This window comes from Lonchura striata, chromosome 6 (genome assembly GCF_046129695.1).
Source record: "Lonchura striata isolate bLonStr1 chromosome 6, bLonStr1.mat, whole genome shotgun sequence".
In the NCBI taxonomy this organism is placed as follows: Eukaryota; Metazoa; Chordata; class Aves; order Passeriformes; family Estrildidae; genus Lonchura; species Lonchura striata.
Window position 1 is genome coordinate 7,278,831 of NC_134608.1, and position 21,093 is coordinate 7,299,923.

The 21,093-nt window shown below is 47.6% G+C and overlaps 2 protein-coding genes across 4 annotated transcripts in view; both read left to right on the forward strand.

Annotated features, from left to right (window-relative positions):
* Positions 1-6,217, forward strand: part of MTHFD1 (methylenetetrahydrofolate dehydrogenase, cyclohydrolase and formyltetrahydrofolate synthetase 1) — a 39,985-nt gene extending 33,768 nt beyond the window's left edge. For both annotated transcript variants that reach the window (XM_021554537.3, XM_021554539.3), the window contains 3 exons: positions 768-920; positions 4,778-4,886; positions 5,068-6,217. In XM_021554537.3, the coding sequence (XP_021410212.1) occupies positions 768-920; positions 4,778-4,867 (243 nt within the window). In that variant the 3' untranslated portion in view covers positions 4,868-4,886; positions 5,068-6,217. The remainder of the gene's footprint in view (positions 1-767; positions 921-4,777; positions 4,887-5,067) is intronic.
* Positions 6,218-8,547: 2,330 nt separating this feature from the next.
* On the forward strand, positions 8,548-17,595 carry AKAP5 (A-kinase anchoring protein 5). Of its 2 annotated transcripts, none has more exons than XM_021554484.3 (2): positions 8,548-8,811; positions 10,092-17,595. In XM_021554484.3, the coding sequence occupies exon 2, from the start codon at positions 10,719-10,721 to the stop codon at positions 13,113-13,115; it is 2,397 nt and encodes a 798-aa protein (XP_021410159.2). In that variant the 5' UTR covers positions 8,548-8,811; positions 10,092-10,718; the 3' UTR covers positions 13,116-17,595. The 2 variants fall into 2 exon arrangements, with proteins under 2 accessions (XP_021410159.2, XP_021410158.2); XM_021554483.2 differs by lacking the exon at positions 8,548-8,811 and adding an exon at positions 8,884-8,963.
* Positions 17,596-21,093: the final 3,498 nt, after the last annotated feature.

The following is a 21,093-nucleotide window of genomic DNA, read 5'->3' on the forward strand; positions in this document are numbered from 1 at the left end:
CTCAGTCACAATTATTTTGGGGAAAGAGTTCTGTGAGTTATACGAGACTTAATGTGGAAAGTTTTTTAAGTTCTGAACATGCCATCTGGTTATTGAATTCAGTGTTTCCTGGTTGCTATGTTGCTTTTGCTCTTCTCTAGTGTGACATTGTTGTGAATTTACCTGTTTCTGCATTATTGAAGGTCTTTGAAGATTAAAGCAATGTGAAGACTGGCAACTCATTGTCTGCAGGGTGCTGTAACCAATTTTCCTTTTGCAGTCCATTTACTACTGGCATATATAGTTGTGCTTTCGTGCTTCTTATATATTCCTTTACAAGTCCATCAAAGTCCCAAAGGCATGCAATTGCCAACTTCCTCACAACCTGCAATTGTATTGATCAAACACTTCTAATTAACTGACTTCATCTGAACAAAACTTTTAACTCTGAGCTGTTCAACATTTTGGGAAGACAATAGGAAGTAAGTTGGCTGTCAAGTTTGTATATCTGGCACTTCCATACCATTAATTGTTTCCTCAGCTGGATGTGCTGAGGGACGTGGTGGTTCTTTCTTTAGTACTTAATGAGGAGTGGGGAGAGAATTTGATAGAGAAGGAATGGGGATGTAGAATGATCAGTGGATCTGACAGGCTGTGGATGAAGCACTTGTTGGGGAATAAAATGCCTGATGTCTGCAGAGAATGGCACAACATAGCAATTACATTTTGTATTGGAAAAATTACTGTTTTTTCCACTTATGTCATACCTTTTCTTTCCTTTTTCCCAGGGATTTGGGAACCTGCCAATCTGCATGGCTAAAACTCACTTGTCGCTGTCTCATGACCCTGAACAAAAAGGAGCACCTACAGGTTTTGTTCTGCCAATCCGAGACATTCGGGCCAGCGTTGGGGCTGGATTCTTGTACCCACTGGTGGGAACGGTATGTGGTAACTGTGGAGTGAGGAAAAACTTCATTTGCATTCCAGGAATCACTTACTGTTAAGTGTCTTAAATTGGGAGAGTCCTTGTCATTTACAGTTGGTGTTTTAACAGTCCATTGTATCAGATACCTTAGTAGGGGTTTTTCTCAGGGGGAAGAGGGAGGCTGAAATAGACCATTTTACATTTGAATAATTAGCAAGCCCCTGCTGTATCCCTTAGGTCCCACATCTCTTTTCCTCAGTTTTGTGAAAAGAGTGAGCTTTTAGTTTCTAAATTGTAGGAACAGCAGTCTGGTAGAGGGAGAAATCCTTGGCCCACCTGATTGCTGCTGGGACTTTGCATTTCTGGTGAAGCACTTTGCAGGTGACCTCTATGTACAGCTGTGGATCAGGGCAGAACAAGGAACCCCCTCCTAAGCTTACAGAGCAGATGCCTCTGTGTGAGACCTCCAAAACAAAGCTGAGCTCTGCTATCAATCATTTATCAGGCTCCGCTCCTCTTCACTTCTCATGGTTTTGCTGACCATCTGTTTGCTGTTCAGCCTGCAACAATTCCAAGAACTCATTTCACTGCGCCCTTGAGTTTTTAGTTTCTGTTCTTTGATATGATTGGCATAATGTCAGCTGAGAGGGGAGAGAGTAGCAACAGTGGAAACAGGATCCTGGAACAGCTTTGTTATGAATTGCCTGGCAGAAAGAGGAGCTATCTGCAAAATGAACCCACATTCGGGTTTGCATCTGTAGAAACAGCACTAGGATGAAAGGATCCACTGGAAATCTTACCTGGGGAATCTCTTCTGGGCAAATGTTGAGTAACTAGTTAGATTACCTTAGGGCATGAGGCAGTTGGAGCAAGCAGTTCTATTTCATGTTTACTAGCCCTGAACCTTTTTCTGAGGTCTTCATGGCAACACATTTGCCATAATAAAGTTTCAGAAGCATTGGGGTGCATGACTCAGTTGATGAAGTTTGCTGATTTAAGAGTTGGATCCTCTCTTCCTTCAAATGCTAGGTAGGACAAATGTTGGCTGCCTTTTAAATTCTTTTTTTTTAAAAGGTAGCTAATGTTTCCAGATTATCCAGCATAAATAAGGTAACCACATCCTGATTAAAGTCTGGCTCATCCATGTTCTAAAGACTAATGTGTGTTTTGGGATAGAATGAAAGATAGCATGCCTGTTCCTGTTATAAATGGCATTTTTTGCAAGCCAAGATTTAGTCCAAACAATGATTTATTTTATTATTTATTCCATAAGCATTGGAGAAGGAAAGGGTACGCTGCATTAATGAGTAAACAAGAGAGGGATGTTTTCAGACATTAAAACTAACGTTTTGGCTCTTTTTCTGGTGTCTTCAGTTTCTATGGAGTTGGACTTTTTCCTTTCTGCTCCTGTACCCATTTCCTAATGTTTTCTTGGCCGTGTAGCAAATCATGGTGTTAATTCTGCCAGAGTTAACAATAAGTCTTCTGGCTGGGACGTGATCACTCTTCTGTGGTGACTAAAACCCAGGGGATGGATGTCCTTTTGAGAAACAATCTGGGGCATTTTGAATCAGATCACTATTTTAAACCACATTCAGCAGGGAATGTGTTAGCCTCAGAATAAATTTTAGGCAGCAGCCATTGAACTGTAAGCTGAAAATACAACAAATATGTAGCTCTATGCAGAAGCTTTTAGAATAAATGTGAGGTGAAATTAACCACTGGTGTGTGCCTATTCTTGTTGTCTGAAGTTAATCACAAAGGCACATCATGCTTTATTTTTTTCTCAGATTCTGAATTTTGGAATTTTCCTTTCTGGCTTAAAGTTGAAACTTTGTACCTTTATGAAATACTGTAAGATTTTAAAGGAAATATAATTTCAAAGGTTATCTAGATTTAAATGAAATAAATTAACTCGGATTGATTTGGTTTGTTTTCTGGTGCTGCTGCTGAATTGAAAACAATTCTGTTATTCAGCTCTTGTTTTTTTAGATCCTAAATGGCATTTATTTTGAAAGATCCACAAGAGCAACAAATAATGTATGTTTGAAATCTGGCAAGGGGTTTGATTATACCCAGGTGGTCTAAGTTTTTATTGTAAGTAAATAGTGTGAATTGCCCTGTGTTCTTTTTGAGCACATGTGGTATTAAAGGAGAGGAGGATAAATGAGAAAAAGTTCTCAGCTCTGAAAATAACTACATGAAGCATTGTAGACACTTGTACAGCAAATTAGTAGCCTGGATGGAAATTATTCTGCACTGCATGGAAATTTGGGGTTTAAGCAGACTGCCTTGAAGTAATAGATATCAGAGTAGCCACTGTGGGTTGCCCTCTGGATAGGAAAGGAGGAAAAATTGACTGTTCATTTCAAAATAGAAAGTGCAAGAAATGGCAAAGTCAGGCACATATTCAGCACCTCCTACTCTATTGAATGTCACTCTCTGAGCTCCTGCTGTGGCCCTCTGAATCTGGAGGTGGAGATCTGCAAAGCTCCATGATTCTCCAGTGGTACATAAATAAATAGGAAGTTTCTTGCTCTTTGTGGCCAGAGACTGGGAGCTGAGAACAGGAAAACCCCTCTGGGCACTTTGAACCTCTTAATACTTTCTTGAGATGTTCTTGAGAGCAAAATATTTATACAGCTGAGCACAAAGGAATGGGGAGCCTCTCTGTGACCCCCTCTTCTCTGGGAAGACAGTGGCTCTAATAAAGAGCTAATGCAGCCCCAAAATTCCTTATAAAGAGGAGACTTTAAGTGATTTTTATTTTTGCATAACCCATGAAAGATTTGCAGTGGTACAGTACACGTGGGACTGGTGTTAGCACTTGTAAATGGCTAAGGAAAAAGGGCTGGGACTCCAGAAGCTCCCTGAACAGTTTTGAGAACTGCAGAAAAGACTTCACCAACAGAGCTTTGCCTTCTTGCTGCTTAGCTTATTATCAAAAGGAAGATGGGGAGATAATTTGATTAGCGTGCAAAATACTTGCTCAAGGAGAAAATACCAGGTTGCCAAAGAGATGTTTAATCTAATGGAGACAGGCATAACAATACTGACTGTGAAAGCTGAGGCAGGGTGATGCAGATAGAGAATGAGACCTTTCAAGTTCTCCCTTTTTATAAAAGCACTTAATGACCACTGACACAAAGTTCCAAACGTGGTCACGGACCCTTGTAGAGTCTGTGTTTAGCCTGTGTGTGTGCTGCTGGGCTAAGTGCTGCCTTAGGGGAGGGGAAATGCTGTCAGCTGCAAGAATAAATCAGGCCAGGTGTAGTTCCTGCCAGCCTTGTGTTCTGCATGCCTGGAACTGGGTTCTCAGCAGTGGGACAAGTGCAGAGGACTGGCCTGAGGCAGTAGTGCTGGCAGCTGCTTTGTGAGCTTCAGTTCTGCCTCTGAGCAGCCCTTCTGAGTGTGTTCCAGTAATTATTCCTAATTATTTAACGTGTCTAGTTCTAGATTCTCAAAGAATTGTAATCAGCTGAGATGTTACAGCTGGTGAAGTTGTATTAAAATTTGTATCTTCACTTTAGTACTTAGAAAACTTCAGAAGTAATTGTCTCATCACAGCAGAGTCCATTAACACTCCTACAACAGTGAACTGGTCAGCTGCATAGCCAAGAACTTTGCCAAATCTTGGGCTCAGTTACTTGCAGTGCAGAAACCAAACTTAGTCCTTGTAAAAAGCAAAAACTTCATATCTGCCTACTGAGCCAGGAGTTTATAGTTCACATGGGGTGCTTCAGCACAGTCCATGACCATCATTCTCTGGTCTGCTGGTGTTCAGGGAGCTATTGCCATCCAAGTCTTCAGTGTTGGATCTTGTGCCCAAAATGCTGCCACTGCCACTTTAACATTCTATCTCTTGTTGTCCAGATGAGCACTATGCCAGGACTTCCTACAAGACCCTGCTTCTATGATATCGACCTGGACCCAGTGTCAGGAGAAGTGAATGGGCTCTTCTGAAAGGAATGATTACCCAAAGGTTGGTGCCTTCTTGAAGGCCTTCAATATTTGGACTTTATTTTTCCAAAGATCTTGAGATGATGGAGTTAAGCCAATCCCATATTATGCCATATGTTTCCAAATGACATTTTATTATAATTCAGCCTGAAAGTTGCCTGCAGTACTATATAATAGTAATTAAGTTTTATTTTTGTTTTTAGCTCGCAGAAGAACACCTGATGAGTCATGTAAATGGAGCTGTGCTCTGATCTTTTTTTCTTAAGTCTGAACAAGATATCAGTGAGAATATAGTGCAAGAAGTGACTGGAAGGAGGAGTGCTGAAGAATCAACCAGTAACTTTTAATCTGTAATAATTTTTAAGCTGCTGTGTTCCAAGCTAGTTGACACTGAGCATATAAAGCAATCTTCCTCTACAGACCTCCCGCTTCATAATTGTAGCTGAAGCAGAATACAGAAACTTGGGTTTAATGACCTCTTTTGATTCAGTGACATGATTTTAATTACTAAAAATCCTAAAGCTGGAACTGTTTGAAACAATCTTGGGACTTAATTGTCTTAACCATCGGGGTTTTGCAGCATGTGTTATCTTTAGAAGTCTTCTGGCTGCAGTTTCCCATTTGCCACGTGGAATCCTCTGTTCCTCTTCTCCCACCACGGGGGAACCTGCTGTGCCTAGACACTGCTCCAGTGCCATTCCAGAGGAGCAGGGAGGATCCCCTTGGCTTCCCAGCGCTCTCCACAAGTGCTTACCCTGCTTTCTGCTGGGAGTTGTTCCTGCAGGCACCTCAGCCACATCAGATAGCCCAAGCCCAGCTGCAGCTACTGTGTTCTGTCAAAGGAATGAAAGCTCTGGATAGCAGATCTGGAGGGACTGGCTCTCTGGCCCATACCTGTGGCTTCTGCCAGATGTGTCCTTTGAACCATTTCCTGCTCAACCCTAAGTGCAGTTACACCACTGACAGGCCTTGTTTCATGTGGCACCTTTTTGATCAATAGAGACAATATGAATAGTGTGCAAGTGATCTGTAGCAGGTTTTGTCAGCAGGCCAAAAATAATTTTGTAAGATGAAGACGGCATTGCTGCCAATTTTTTAACTAATACAAATAAACTGGCAAATACTTCCAAGTGCTTTTTGGGTTTTAATGTATGCACTGAGATTACTGAATTAGAATTTATTTCTGTGATTACCTACACACAACAGCAATCATTGTATTGACAAGCAGGAGTGATTATTGCAGTAATAAGTAGCCTGCAATGCACCAGGGTGTGTGTGTGTTTTAATCTGGTTTCCTTCCCTAGATGATGTATGTTGTCTGTAGGAAATAAACTACCTGAATTATTCTGTGAATGTGAGATACTTGCATCTGACTGCAAAATATCTGAATTAACAGTCGTGAGGCCCATCTGCTTCTATCAGAACTGAATCTGAAAACATTCCAAATTTGGTGAGAACTGGGAGGATCAGGATGTAGGTGTGCACCAACGTAGGGGAGCATCTGTAGTACACAGATACTGTGTGTGAATATATATATATATATGTATATGTAGAGGGAGAGAAAAAATCTCTATCTCTTCAGTTATTCAGGAGGGGAGAATAATTATATGAAAGTTACCTGGCTGTGACACAAGCAGACAGAACACTTTAAATATTTTAATCTGAGATGCATTCACAGCCTCTTAGATGTTCCTTTTGATGTTACCCAGCCAAGGATTTCCTGGCAGCCAGGAGAGCAGGCTCAGCCCCCTTGCAGGGGGTCAGGAGGGGTTCCCCCATTGCTGCCCAGCCCCCCAGCCTGGCTGAGGGTCCCTCCTCACCTGCAGCTCCTGGGCCCAGCCTTGCCTGGAAGCCGGGTGCCAGAGCGGATGCTGCCAAGCCTGCTGTCAGTTCCTACATTTAATCTTCCCTGCTACACTGCTTTCCTGCAAAGTGCTCTGTGTTCCACCTTCATTTTATGCTTATGAAAGATGGGATAAGTGCAAATTTATGCTAAGATTAGCCTCCTTTTAGTTTAGCATGAGATCATAGCCATGTGCTTGAGAGAGATGGTTCAAGAGGTTGCTAGTCCCCCTCCTGCAGTGAGGCACAGCGCCGGATCAGGCACGAGCTTTTGAAGGGTTTGCTGCACAACAACAAAGCACAAGGGCCAAAAAACAGCCCCAGGCATCTCCAGAGATTAATGGGAAATGTTTTCTAACCTGCGCTTCCAACCTCTTTTTTTCTCTTGCAGGATGGATACATAAATAGGTTATTTTTTTAATAACTCTCCCTTGCAGCTAAGGGTGCCAGCTAGGTCTTGTCCTATGAAATAGGTCACAGAGGCCACTTAATTTCTTCTAGCTAAGTACTCGGTGGTTTTCTTTTCCTCCTGTTGCTTAGAGAAAAAACTAATTATGTACAAATTTCTTCTCTGTGGGCTATTTGTGGGCCTGGTCCTTAGCTGGAGTTATGGCCATCCGTCCCCATGCTGTGCTGTTGTGAGAGCACTGCATCGCATCCTGTAAGAAATAACACAGGTTTGTGTTTTTAAGTAGTGCCGGGGACAAGAAAGAGGAGAAGGTGTTGCTGGTTGACTTGTTGCATGTCACCAGCACCACAGAAAAAAAACAGGATCCAGCTGAGCCAGCATCTTCTGTCCAGCTTACCCAACTTCTGACCTGATCCCTTGCTTGCCTTTTATTTCGCTTTCACCACAGCCATTGCTGCTGCCATCTGCCCCTGGAGCATCAGGAATAATTGGATTCCATGCAAAGTGCTCCCAAAAGGATTCATGGCAGCTTGCCTCCATCACACCACAGCCTCACGTTAACCACCCTCCTTGTCTGCTTCCCTCCCTCCTGTCTCCAGCTGCAAGGAGGGAAAAGCTCCTTGCGTTGAAGGGCCTCACTTGGCTTTCATAAAGCAGTGGATCATAATTAGAACCCACCACCCACCTCAGGAGAGAAGCTGTTTCCAAATGAAGTTTATTATCCTGTGTGAATGCGAGCAAACACATCTCAGAGGGGAGCTTTTAAAAAGGCAATTCCTTGTGATGCTCAATGCACTTTTTCTGCCCTCCTGGCTGGCATTTCAGCCCAGCTAATCCATTTTGTACCTTTCTTCCCGTGAAGAAGCTGAGGAGGGGGGAGGCCATGTGTGTTTTTCTAAGCCTGGCCTACCCTGGAAGCCACTTGCAGGTTCAGAGTGCTGCTTTGCTCAGTTTCTCGTGTGCAAACATGCTGTGAAGCAGTTAATGTCTGTAAAGCCTTTGTGGGCGTCAGCTCCCCGTGGAGATGAATGGGGACGTTCGGGCATCTCGACTGCAGTTTCCTGTAGTTCATCAGCTCCACTGGGTAGTCCTTTTTCTGGAGGCTCTCCCATCAATCATCACAGCTGGAGACGTGATTTTTTTAAAGGCAGATCTCAGCTGCTTTGGAGAGAAGAAAGGCTCTGATGAAAGAGGCACTTTCTCTGGTGTTTTGAGCATGGATTAGTTTGAAGCCAAGAGCTGGCTGTCCTTATCTCCACCTCCAAAGGTGTAGCTCCTGCAGCACCTCCAACAGCGAGTGCTGAAAGCTGTGAAGGTTTTAGGTGGCACATAAAAAAAAAAAAGCTGCCAAGCGCAAGCCCCCCTCCCTTCCCACCAAGCCAGGAACCCAGAGCGGTCCCTCCTCCCCGCGGGGCGTGCTCCGGGCTCCCTTACTGTGCTCCCAACTACAAACCGCGGCTCGATTTCTGGGAGCACCTTCACCTCGAGCTGAAGCCGGTGGTTTTCGGGTCTGCAGCTGCTGTGCACAGCCTGGGAGGGGACGGAAGGTTACCCTGCCCCACCAGCAGCGCCGCTGCCCGCCGGGAGAGCGGTGCTATCCCACCCCCGGGCGGGATGCTCCCCGCCGCGATAAAGCGATGCTGATCGGCGAGCAGGGCGCGATGCTGTCCCACGGGGGGAAGGAGGCGGCGAGCAGGTGCCGGCCGGGGCGGGGGGCGGGCCGGGGGCTGGCGGGGGGCGGGGGGCTGCCGGCAGCGCCCTCCCCGCCGGCCCGGGGGGCGCGGCTGCGGCGGAGGCGGCGGCGGAGCGCAGCCGCGCCGAGCGGAGCGGGGCCGGGCCGGGCTGCAGGTGAGGCGCGGGGGGCGCGGGGGTCCGGCGGGGGGCGGCTCCGCCTCGGGGGGACCCGCGGGGCCGGCGGCAGCTGCGGGTCCCGGCGCCGCCTCCGCGGGCGCTGCCCCCGGCGGGGTCCGGCCGTGGGGGGCTCCCCGTGCCCGGGCGGGTCCCGCCGCGCCCCCGCGGACGCCCCCGAAACTTGGCGGGGCCGGGCTGCGGGATGCGCTCGGGGCACCGGCGGCTGCGGGTGCGCGCTCGCACGGCTCCGACAGCTCCGCTCGGCTTCCCCTTAAAATAGCCTCATTGAAATTAGCATAATTTTTTAAAAGCCCAGATGTGCCGCGGGGGAAGCGTGCCCCGGAACCCCCTTTTAATCGCCCTGCTCCTGAAAAGCAGAGCACGAAATGCCGTGTAAAGCCCTGCCCGGAGCCCCCGAGCCCGTCCTGCAGAAGTTGGTCTGTTTGTGGTAACACCTTTTGGTATCGTTCCATCCAAAAGGTTCTGATGATATTTCTAGGCACAGCTTTTTTTTTTTTTTTTCCGCTCAGGTTGACACACATCTTACAACATCATGTCTTTGATGAGCACACACGGTGTTAATTGAGGTTGCCATGGGAGGCATGCACGTAGTATAAATAAGCTCCCTTCTTGCCATGTGATTTCGCTTTTGTATTCCTCAAGCCTCCTTTTTGTATTCTCTGTTTTTGCATATTGTCATATGGTGCATTAAAGATAAAAATATCTGCTGTCTCAGGGTGTAATTTCCCTAGCTGGAACTATAAGTGCATATGGAGCAGTGGGGAAAGGATTTAGCAAGCCGTAGGAGAAGGAAATATGTGTGTGCCTGTGTAATAAGTATTTGCCATAATATGGGCAGTTATATTTTTAAAAGTCCCTTTTTCCACATCAAATTGCAAAACAGTACTTTCTGTGATGGAACATCACTGGCCTTGATGTTCCTTGATGGAACATCTTATGGCCTTATTTTGCCTTTGGATATTGATGCTAATTAGTGAAAAAAACGTGCTATAGCGAATCCAGCCCTGGTCTGCCTCCCAGAATGAAATGTTTAGGGAGGAAAAACTTTTTAGTACTTTTAAAAAATTTCTCTATGGGTCTTATCAGTCATTTATTGTGTTCCAGATAAAAAGATGAAAGCCTCGGTCATGCTTTGCAGCAAATTTCATACAACACCTGAGGGGAACTGAAGCAGAAACCAAAGCCAAGGCAAAGCAGCATCTGACCTTGTCACTGGGGGGCAGAAAACAGCCGCTGGTTCCACTGTGCTTTAATCAAGCTCCCTGGGCAATGTGGAATTGCAGAGAGCTCACAAAGTGCAAGTTCCTTCCAGGTCCGTGGGGTGAATAAAAATTGTTAATTCTTGGCTTGATTTGTCATCCTTTGGGGGAAAAAAAAGGTATGTTGGACTGGCTATTATACAGTTAGACCAAGCACAACTGGAAGTGAGTTGCTCCAGAGATGAGAGTGACTGAGGCCAGCAAAGCCAAGGAGAAGCCTGTTCAACTGCACATCTACCTGGGATTCCTTGGAGAGGTGATAAAGTGAATAATAAGGCAAAGTGGGAGTTATAAAGCGGATGCGACAGCTCCAGCAGAACTTCTTCTCACTGCCACATACGCTCGTTACAAAGCAACTAATGTTATTTGGAAATCTATTTGAGAAAAAAAATGCACTTTGAGCATCTCTGCAGTCCTTTTGTCTGAAGCATTGATCAGGAAAATCAGCAGCACAACACCAACAAAGAAAAATATGGTGAAGGCAGCTAAGGAAATTGAAATGGAGAACCCAAGAGAGGCAGAGACTCCCAGCACAGGAGCCACATGTTCCCCTCCAGAGGAACAAACAAAAAAACCCTCCATGCTCTGCTTTAAGAAGAGGAAGAAGTCTGGTAAGAAGGGGCTGGCTGGGAAGGATGTGTGCGAAGGAGCCTCAGAGGAGAAAAGCCAGTGTGTTAGCGCTGACCAAGAGGAGGTGAAAGCTTCCAATCCATCACGGTCCTCCAAAGGAACCTGGGCAGCCATCAAAAGCCTTGCCAGACCTCAGAGAAGGCAGAAGTCCTCCTCGCGGAAGAAGGTGCCCTCTGATTCCCAAGTGCAGCTGGAGGTGGATGCTGAGGAGAGCTGTGCCCAGGACCTCCCAAAGAAACGGGCAAGCTCTGGGGTCAAGATGCCCTGTGTGAGGTTCTCCAGAGGTAGGAAAAAACCCAGCCCCTCAGAAGCAGTGGAGGAGTCAGAGGGCAGTGTTCAAGCAAATGAAGTGATGGGTATTGTGAATAAGGCCAGTGAAGAGCCGGAGGATTTGGCCCCGACAGGCAAATCTGAATCCTTCAGCCCAGTCTCTGCACAGGAGGAGCAGGATACGGTGAAGCAGGAGCAGCTTAAAGAGGACCAGGATACAACGAAGAAGGACCAAGATACAATGAAAGAGGACCAGGATTCAGTGAAAGAGGACAACCATACAGCCAAGGAAAGTGACACCTCTGTTGGGAAGAGTGAGCCCTTGACACAGCCCGCACGTGAGGCAGAAGAAGAACACTCGGAGTGCACTGTTCAGCTGGAGATAACCATTTCAGAGACAGCTAATGAAACAGCCCAGGACAAACTGCAGGAAGGGAGTCTGCCCCAAACCACCAACGATGTGGAGGGCAGGGAAGTTGCTTCCGAAGCGCCTGTTTCTAAAGATCAACCTGATAATGCCCCTGAAATCACAGAGTGGCAGGAAATCCCTAATACCTGCAAAGAGGTGCCTGAAAGGGATGAACTGGAAAAGAGCATAAATCTTTCTAAGGAGTGCAAAGCCGAGGAGACTGTAACTGGTTTCAGTGAGCTGGTATCTGGAGGTGATGCAGCGAGTGTGCAGGATGCAGTGAGTGTGCAGGATGCAGGGAGTGTGCAGGATGCAGGGAGTGTGCAGGATGCAGGGAGTTCAAAGGATGCAGTGAGCATGCAGGATGCTGTGAGTGTGAAGGATGCAGAGAGTGTGCAGGATGCAGCGAGAGTGCAGGATGCTGCAAGTGTGCAGGATGCAGTGAGTGTGAAGGATGCAGAGAGTGTGCAGGATGCAGCGAGAGTGCAGGATGCTGCAAGTGTGCAGGATGCAGTGAGTGTGCAGGATGTAGTGAGTGTGCAGGATGTAGTGAGTGTACAGGATGCAGAGAGTGTGAAGGATGCAGCAAGTGTACAGGATGCAGCAAGTGTACAGGATGCAGAGAGTGTGAAGGATGCAGGGAGTGTACAGGATGCAGGGAGTGTGAAGGATGCAGGAAGTGTGCAGGATGCAGCAAGTGTACAGGATGCAGGGAGTGTGAAGGATGCAGGGAGTGTACAGGATGCCACAAGTGAACAGGATGAAGGGAGAGTGAAGGATGCAGGGAGTGTACAGGATGCCACAAGTGTACAGGATGCAGTGAGTGTGCAGGATGCCATGAAGGAGCAGGATGCAGCAAGCATGAAGGATGCAGTGTGTGTGCAGGAGGCAGCGAGTGTGCAGGAGGCAGTGAGTGTGAAGGATGCAGAGAGTGTACAGGATGCAGAGAATGCACAGGAGGCAGCAAGTGCGCAGGAAGCAGCAAGTGTGCAGGAAGCAGTGAGTGTGGAAGATACAGCAAGCATGCAGAATGCCACAAGTGTGCAGGAGGCAGTGAGTGTGCAGGAGATAGTGAGTGCCCAGGATGCAGCAGGTATGAAGGAGGCAGTGAGTGTGCAGGAGGCAGCAAGTGTGGAGGATGCGGCAAGTGTGCAAGAGGCAGCAGGTGTGCAGGAATGCTCCAGCCATCAGATACTAGAAGCAAATGCAGGCACTGGTGTCAGCATCATCATCACCATCACCGAAGCCGAGGACTCTGACAACACCGACTCTGACCAGGCCTATGAGCCGTCCCCGGTTTTGCACCAAAAAAAGCAAAAAGGGAATAAAAAATCGAACAGGAATGCTGATGTTGGTCAAAAAGAGGGCCCCGAGGCTGGTGGCGGTCCCCAGGCAGAGGAGAAAGGTCTGGGTGACCAGGGGCACAGAACTGGGGAGCAGTACGAGTTGCTCCTCATAGAAACCGCCTCTTCCCTTGTGAAGGCGGCCATTCAGTCATCCATAGAGCAGCTGGTCAACGAAATGGCCCTGGAACAGAATAAACACAACAGCTTTCTGTGATGGCAGCCTTGCCCCAGAGAGAAAGGGCAGCAGGAGTGATCTCAAGCTCCATTTGGCCTGCGGGGTGTGTGGAGAACTCGGAGAGCTCCTGGGGCTGAGGTGTAGTTAATTCTGCATGCCCGTTCAGCTGTGTCTGTGTGAAACGGATCCCGGGATGTGGGCAGACCCTGCTGAGTGCAGCGTGTCCCCTGGGGCTTCAGACAGCGCCACTGACCACAGCTGCGGAAAAATTAAGGTGTTACAGTGACTGTGTTTTCATTTATTGGCACATTTATGTCAAGGCCACATTCCTGCTGTCACCTGTGCCCTGTTTCCCCGCTGTTCCTGCTGTAGATCTGTACATACCATGTGTTTGAAGCAAGGTCCTGAGAGGCAGTGAGTGCCCGACCTGCTGCTGGACTGGATTCGGGGTACGCTGAAAACAGCTGGAGGCTTGCTGGGGCTTTATTGCAGATGAGGAAGAGCGAAGTGTCCGCAATATTAACAAGAAAACATAAATTGCAATATTAACAAGAAAACATCGCTGCCAGGCTGTGTGCGTACCGCGAACCTCAGTCACTGCTGTGGCACGAAGCCGGCGGCTCCCAGCGAGCTCTCTCCATCACTCGGCCTCTCCCCCTGTCACAAGCAGCCTGTGCATCTCCAGACACGCCAAACCTCAGCATCAGCCTCGCCTTGCTGAGCCCGGGCTGCGCGAATGCCAGGAGAGCGGCGGCGCCTCGTTTGCCGGGGCGCCTTTCCCGCACCGCGGAGCGCAGCGGGCGGAATTCCCTGCGGCAGCGCGGGCCGGGCGGGAGCAGCCCTGCCCAGGCAGCCCCCTCCTCCCTCGCCTTCCTCCGTCCCCGTCCCGCTGTCGTGCTGAAGCTCTCCTCGGATGTAGCATATTTTTTTTTATACGTGGCATGCGATATAAATAGCAGTGAGCTGCATGCGTGTTAGCAGTCAGCATAGTTTGGGAAGCCGCAATGTGCTGCCGGCGCTGGGATGGCTTTGATTTGGTCTGAGTGCCGCTGGCATCCCCGGCTGCTGGCGGCAGCCTGTCCCGCACCGCTCCCCGAGAAGCCTTCCTGCCTTCATCCAGCCCAGGCATCCCTTGGGAATCGTGCATTATGCCCGGCTCGCTGCTACCAGGCTCTGGCACGCCACGTAGCTCCCTCTGAAACACGCACTGAAATGCTGGAGCAATCTTCCTGAAGTCCTCAGGGAAAAAAAATCCTGACGTGAGGGCCCGAGGACATGGCTGGGAAATGCCTGGACAAGCCTACTGCTGTCAGACCCCGAGAACTGCCCTGTCCCGAGGGGTTTGCACCGCAGCGTGTGTGCGAGCATCACCTCCAGCTACCAGCTGCCCGGGAGAAAGGGGCCTTTTAATAATGTGGGATTGCATCTGCGTGGCTGGCATTTTGTGTCCAGCTGTGGGCAAAGCAGTGTGTTTTCCTCTGAGAGAATTCTCCTGCGTGTTCTCAGCCGGCACAGAAATAGCAGCCGCGCTTGGTAATTGCTCACTGACCATGCGCTGAGATCTCCCTTCCCAGCACAGACTTTGGATTCCTGCTAAAATACAAGGGCTGTCCCTCGTATCTGGTGCACAAACATGTTTTAAACCTCGATAAAGCATCTCCTTAATGTCATGAGAGGACTGCGAGCAGCAACAGCCACATCTCATCTCTGTGCAAGTAAAACTTAAAAAAACCCAGAGGGTGGTAAAGAAAAAAAAAAGTGTATTTTTTTCCCTGTGAATTTGTTTATTAAGTTATCAGCTATTGATAATTCAGTGTGTACAATTTTAATGGCTTTGTACTTCATACTGGTCCTTCCAGGTATTTTGCCATAATTTTGAAAAAGGGACTTTTAAAGGACTTTTAGATGTACCTTTGGAGCTGTCGCAGCACCCTGGGAAGAGCCATTCTGATGCTTGGAGAGGCTTATGGAATTACACCGGGCACTGTGGCAGGCTGGTGCTGAGCAAAGGGCTGCAGCATTGCTGTGGGATCCCACTGGAGTCAGCTGCAGAGAAGGAAGTCCAAGCTTTAGTAAATAAACACAAAATTACCCCACAGGGCCAGGCTGTCATGCTCTGTCAGTCTGCTAAGCTGTTCTGGGTGGATTTGGTGTTATTTCAGTATTGCCTTTTAGGCAAAACACGTCTTCAAAAAAGGAGAAGAATGGCAGAAATGCCTAGTCCAGCCCGGCCCTGTGACTTGCTCCATGTCAGGGGTTGGGTTTGCATCCTCTCTTGTATCTGGTTTTCCCTCTGTTATAGCTGTACATAGAACTGATGATTATTTCATTAAAGCTGAATGTACCTGTTGTTTTCCTGCCTTGTGATTGCGTGGGCAGCTATGGAGAGATTTTATATGTGGAAGGATTAACTCACAGTGGTGCTCTGTTTTGTCCAGCTTTTTCAGGCAGTCACACAGTGAGCAGAGAGAAATCTTAATGTTGGTGGCAGATCCAAATTCTTTGGAGGCTTGCTCCCCCTCTGCCCTTTCTATGACATTTCCTTTCGGTTGCGGGTCAATCATTTCTACTGCAGAGTCCTGCCTGCCCAGGGACTGCTGTAAGGAATTTGTGAAGGGTCACAAATCTCTGGCAGCTAAGAAAAGCCATCCTGCTGCCCCAAGGTTAAATTCCCTATTAGATACCCTGTGGCACCAGAGGAAAATGTTTGAGGCTCTGCAGACTGACAAGGGTGGTGCTGACAGCGTTCAGGTTGGGGCTGGCAGTTTGGGAGGGGGAGCAGCAGATTTGGTGCTTTGGCACTTTCTGGAGCAGATCAAATTGGTCCCACACCCTAACTGGTGTTTTTTAATAATATCCTTCATGTAATTTCTTGACACAGTTTAAAACACACAAAATATGGGGGAAGGGAGTTATAAATTTTTAATAGTATTAATCCTATCTATTCTTTCAGGTTTACAGAACAAAATATAGGCTCATAACAGCTGTTAATGACTTAATTAAGACTCTCTACTCCTTCCTTATGATTAGAGAGTAGAACATTAATAAAACATTTATTCTTTCATAGAAGGAATGATAAATTTACTATTGTGAAAAAGTGCTGGGCCAGGGATCCTGTGAGGATGTGGCTGCATGGCTGTGACAGAGCACCAAAGGTGGCCTGACTTAAGGACCATCATCCTCACCAACAGCTAAAATAATCTGGAATTATCATAGAATCACAGGATCATTCAGGTTGGAAAAGACCTCTAAGATCACCAAACACTGCCAAGGCCACCATTAAACCCTGTCCCCAAGTGCCACATCTATATATTTTTTAAATCCCTCCAGGTTTGGTGACTCCACCACTGCCTTGGGCAGCCTGTTCTAATGCTGGACACTCCTCTCAGGGAAGATTTTTTTCCTGATATCCAGTCATTTTTATGGCCCTATTCAGCCTGCTTTTGAGCTGTCTGGCTCCTTACCCAGAAATTCATTGCTTGCTGCCCTCTGAATTATGGAAGTGATTCTTCTGCTCACCCCACAGCCTGTGCTGCTGCTTTTGTCCCAGATGTTTCCATTGCTCTCCTCAGTGGGGACAATTCAGGTCTATATCAAGCAAGTTCCCTATCCCTGCTTTGCTGTGTCATTTTAAGTATTTTCATCTCCCACAGCTTTTTTATATTAGCAGCAAAGAAAAGGGTGTTTAAATAGTATAACTCATACCCAGAAAGGCTTCTAGGGGGATAAAAAGCTTTTCTGTTAAGTCAACACTGAGCCCAGCAGAAAACAAGTGTATCCATTGAAAAGTTCCTTGTGGAAGCTGCCAGTAGACAATGATGACACAAAATATTGCATTTTCTTTCCTGCCCTGGGACACCAGAAATGGATTAGAAATGCTCAGGGGCAGCTCTCCAGCTGCTGAAGGTCATGGCAGCTCCATAGGCTTCAAAGGACTGACCCCACAGCAGCCAGGAGTCTGGTGTTTGAATCCAAGGTGCAATCCCTGCACAAATCATGGACAGTCTCATATGCACCATATAGAAAAGTGATGATGTGGTTGTGGGGGGTTTTGTTGTTGTTTTTGTTGGGTTTGGGTTGTTTGGTTTGGGTTTTTTTTTCCACAAATGTGTGTAAGAAATTGAATAAATTCACAAAATACGCAGGAATCCTGGTTTGAACTTGGGATGGATGGATGGATGGATGGATGGATGGATAATGGATGGATGGATGGATGGATGGATGGATGGATGGATGGATGGATGGATGGATGGAAGCCAAACCCATTTACAGGCAGTGAAGCCCTAATGTTTCCTGTGTTATAGATAGAAGCTTTCAACATGAGTAACTCAAAATGAACTGCTCCAAGGAAACAGATTGATTTAAATAATTGCTTTAATATGATTTTATCTCTGCAGTTTTATTTCCCAGAGAAATGTTTCTTGTCAGCTCTTGTTGGGTAGTACTAAAGTAATTAAATACTTTTCATTTTCAAATGGACAAAATCTTAACATTAAATGTGACTTTAAAGAAAACCTAATCAGATGATGTTACAGTTATTTAAGCTGCAATATAGGTTAATGTTTTTTAGGAGGCACAGCTTTCACATGTCTTTCTTTTTGCAGAGAATTGTGAAGAGTGCAGTTCTGTGTCAGATGATGGGATTTTTCTGCTGTGGGGTTAGAGTCCACTTAGGCAAAAAGTGGATTTCAGCAAAAATACCCGAGCCCAGCATTTTAAAGTAGGTTTTGTTATATAAAAACTGTCAAACAGGCTGGATACAAAAGGGAGGGAGATGGTAAGAAAACATGTTTTGCAATTCAGATTGTTAAGATGAAAGTATCATCTGCAGCTCGAGCTGGCAGTCACCCTGTCAGTCCTCAAGCTAGACCTCGCAGAGATGTGCCTTCCAAACCTCTTTAATCTGGAGGAGGTGGCACCCCCGTTTCAAGGTGCCCTTCTGCAGGCACCGCTGTCCTTTCGAGAGGTGCCTGTCCAATGCCGGCTCCTGACCGGCGCACGGCCACACCAGGCATCACTTTGCCCTTGTCCCTGAGAGCAGATTTCCATCTGGAGAGGGATGGCTGTCATCTCTGCGCCCCAGCGCCCGTCCCTCCGTCACGCTCGCTCTCACCATTTGCTGTGCCGGGGCTCAGCGCGGTGACAGCTCGGCGTGACGGGAGCCTGCTGAGATGGCAGCCGGCTGGGAAGCAGGGACCGCGGCTCCGCGGAGCATCCCCGGGAAGGGGGAGCGGCGCATCCCGGGATGCTGCCGGCAGCCCCCGCCGCTCCCGCCTGCCAAACCTCCCCGACTGCGCCGCACGGAGGCGTCGGGCTCCGGCGCAGCCCCGACAGCCTGAAACACAATTTGCATTCCATTTCCCAGCTGGAGCAGGGCAGGGGCGGCCGAGGCGCGTCCCCGAGGTGCGTGGGGCAGCCTGCGGGCAGCAGCAGCGGGCTGGGGCCCGGCTGGCGAGTGCAACAGGCACAACAGGAATGGTGCGCGCCCGCACCCCGAGCATCAGCGCGATGAGTAAGCGGATCGGGAGAACAGCCTGCCGGGGATGCTCGGCCCTAATGACAGGCTGGGGCGCCTGCCCTGCTGGCTCCGAGGGCTGCGGGCTCCGCCGGAGGCGGAGCGGGTCCCTCCCGGCAGGGCTGCGGGCAGAACGGGACGCGGAGCCTCGACCGCCCGCCCAGCGCCGCGTCCTGCCCCGGTGCCCGGCACCACCGCCTGCCTGCCTGCTGCCAGCTTTCCTGCATCCATCACCCCGCCCTGGTTATCCTGCCCCGGCGCCTATAGCTGGCTTTGCGTCCGAAAAGCGACGCGTTACAAATCCCAGCGATTGCCAGGAGGGACAGAGGGCTTTAGACAGCTTTTTCCTACAGTGTTTGTGCCAGTAACAGGAGGATTCACACGGACTAAACGTTGCTGCACTGCCCTGTGCATCCCAGCATGTACCCCCGAGGCACGGGCTGCCGGAGCCCCCCAAAGCTTCCCAGGGCCAGCTCCACTCAGGTGAAACCCAGGGCAGCAGAGAAGGCTGAGAGCTTCACCCTGCCTTTGTTCTGAGGGTGCAGCCTCTGGTTTAGAATAGTTGGTGGAGAACATTTCCTCTCCTAGGCTGCTTTTGAAGTTGTGTCATTACTTTTCCTTAATGAAACATGCAAATCCCGTAGATGCCGCGATTGCATCTCAGGGAGCTCAGTCTTGACACAGCTCTGATTGCAAATATTTAACCAGCATGTAATTTAGGGCACATCCATCCTCATTACCTTTTTCCTCATGATTTCTTATTGCTCAGAATGTATTTTCTTAGTGCTGGACTGCTGGGAAGCCCACTCTGTTGCAGTCATTTTGGCAATCCTGGACAAGAAGGGAAGGGACTGAGTTTTATTGAACAGGGAATCTGAAGATCATGGCAGAGGTATGGCACAACCTGTTGGCTGATTGCTGTGGGAACACCTTCCATAAGCCATGAAGTTTGGCCACTTATAGTCATGGTCCCATTCAATGATGTTGAATTGCACATGCTGAAGTCACTTTTCACTGCAGTTCTGAAGGCTTCACTTACAGAGGATAAATACTTTCTGCCTCCAAAATACCAGAAAACTATTCAGTATCAGCATTACACTGAAGAAATGAAATGTCATGATAGCAGTATTACACATATTGGCCTTATTTTTAAATGTAATACTCACTGCTTCAGGTTTACATCCCAACAGCAAATTTAACTTCTGTGTTCAACCTTCTCAGTGTGCACAAAAGCAAGATTCTCCACACTCTATAATGCACTCTAAGAAGCCTGAGAAACACAGATGCTGTTGGACCCAGCAGTATCAGAGATTTGAGACTTCCAGCCTTGAAGTATTCCCACCTCAGGGCTTTCTTTGCCTAAGCCCATGTGCATCTATTAACCAATCACAGATATCTGGAAGGAATCACTAGTATAAATATTCTGCACACTGTGACAAAATTTTTAGGTTTTTATTAAAAAAAAAAATCAAACCCCAACAAGAAATAAGTATTTGTCAAACCCAGCTGTGCAAGTCAGGCAGATTTCCAAGCATGCACCGGCATAAAGGTTAAGCACTCAGTAATTCAAGTGTCTTCCACATACAGTAATAAAACTTCTCATGATTTATCCAGGAGCAGCTGCTGCCCTTGCTTAGCAAATGTAACTGCCCCGTAAAATTATTTTCTATTCATAAGACTTGGAGAGAATTATGTTTTTATGTTAACATAACTCGGAGCTGATGACTTCTGTCTCCAGCTTTTCCTGCTGCTTTGATTATAACAGTGCTTTAACGCTTGCAGTAGAAAACTGCTGAAAATGCATTTCTTGTATTGCAAATGATGCAAAAAAAAAAAAAAATAGCCTTTGGCAGACGTTTGATGTCACAGATGTTCAGTCCCACAAAGGTTAACCAAAGTACACCTTTTAAAGGGGGTGTGAGGATAACAGAAAACAATGATCTACAGTTGTATCTTTTCTAGGATCCACAGGACATGAACACAGACCTAGTTCATGTCTCATTTCAGCTTTGCTGGTGTGTTTGCAGTCAGTGCCATGGAGTCACTCCTACAGCACATACAGCTGAGGGATGTCTGGCTCTTTTACCCGACATCATAGCTTTTATAAAAGCTCCCTTTTTAATGGGCAAGAAGCGAACAGCCCACACACCTGAGGATGAGCAGCGTGTCCCAGAGATGTCTTGGGCACTGCTGTCCCTGCTGCTGTCCCCAATACTGACCTCTGTTACCACTACCCTGTTACCTCTGCAGAGACATCAAGAGCCCTTTGACTTTCAATACCAGTTACTTCAGGCAAATTAGGCACCTATTTGACAATCTGAGGTGTTTATCTACTGACTGAATAGTAGATATTCGGTCCCTCTACAGCTCATTTCTACAGCTCTAGCCACCCCAGCAAACGCTTCGCTCTGTTTTTAAATTAAATGCAGAAAGCCGAGGGAAGCAAGCAGCACCCAGAGAAGCCAGCCCACTCAGTAAGTGTTACATACAAATAGGGGATGA

Excerpts from the sequence above, each read along its gene's own strand:
- AKAP5 (XM_021554484.3), top strand. The coding sequence starts at position 10,719 with ATGGTGAAGGCAGCTAAGGAAATTGAAATGGAGAACCCAAGAGAGGCA.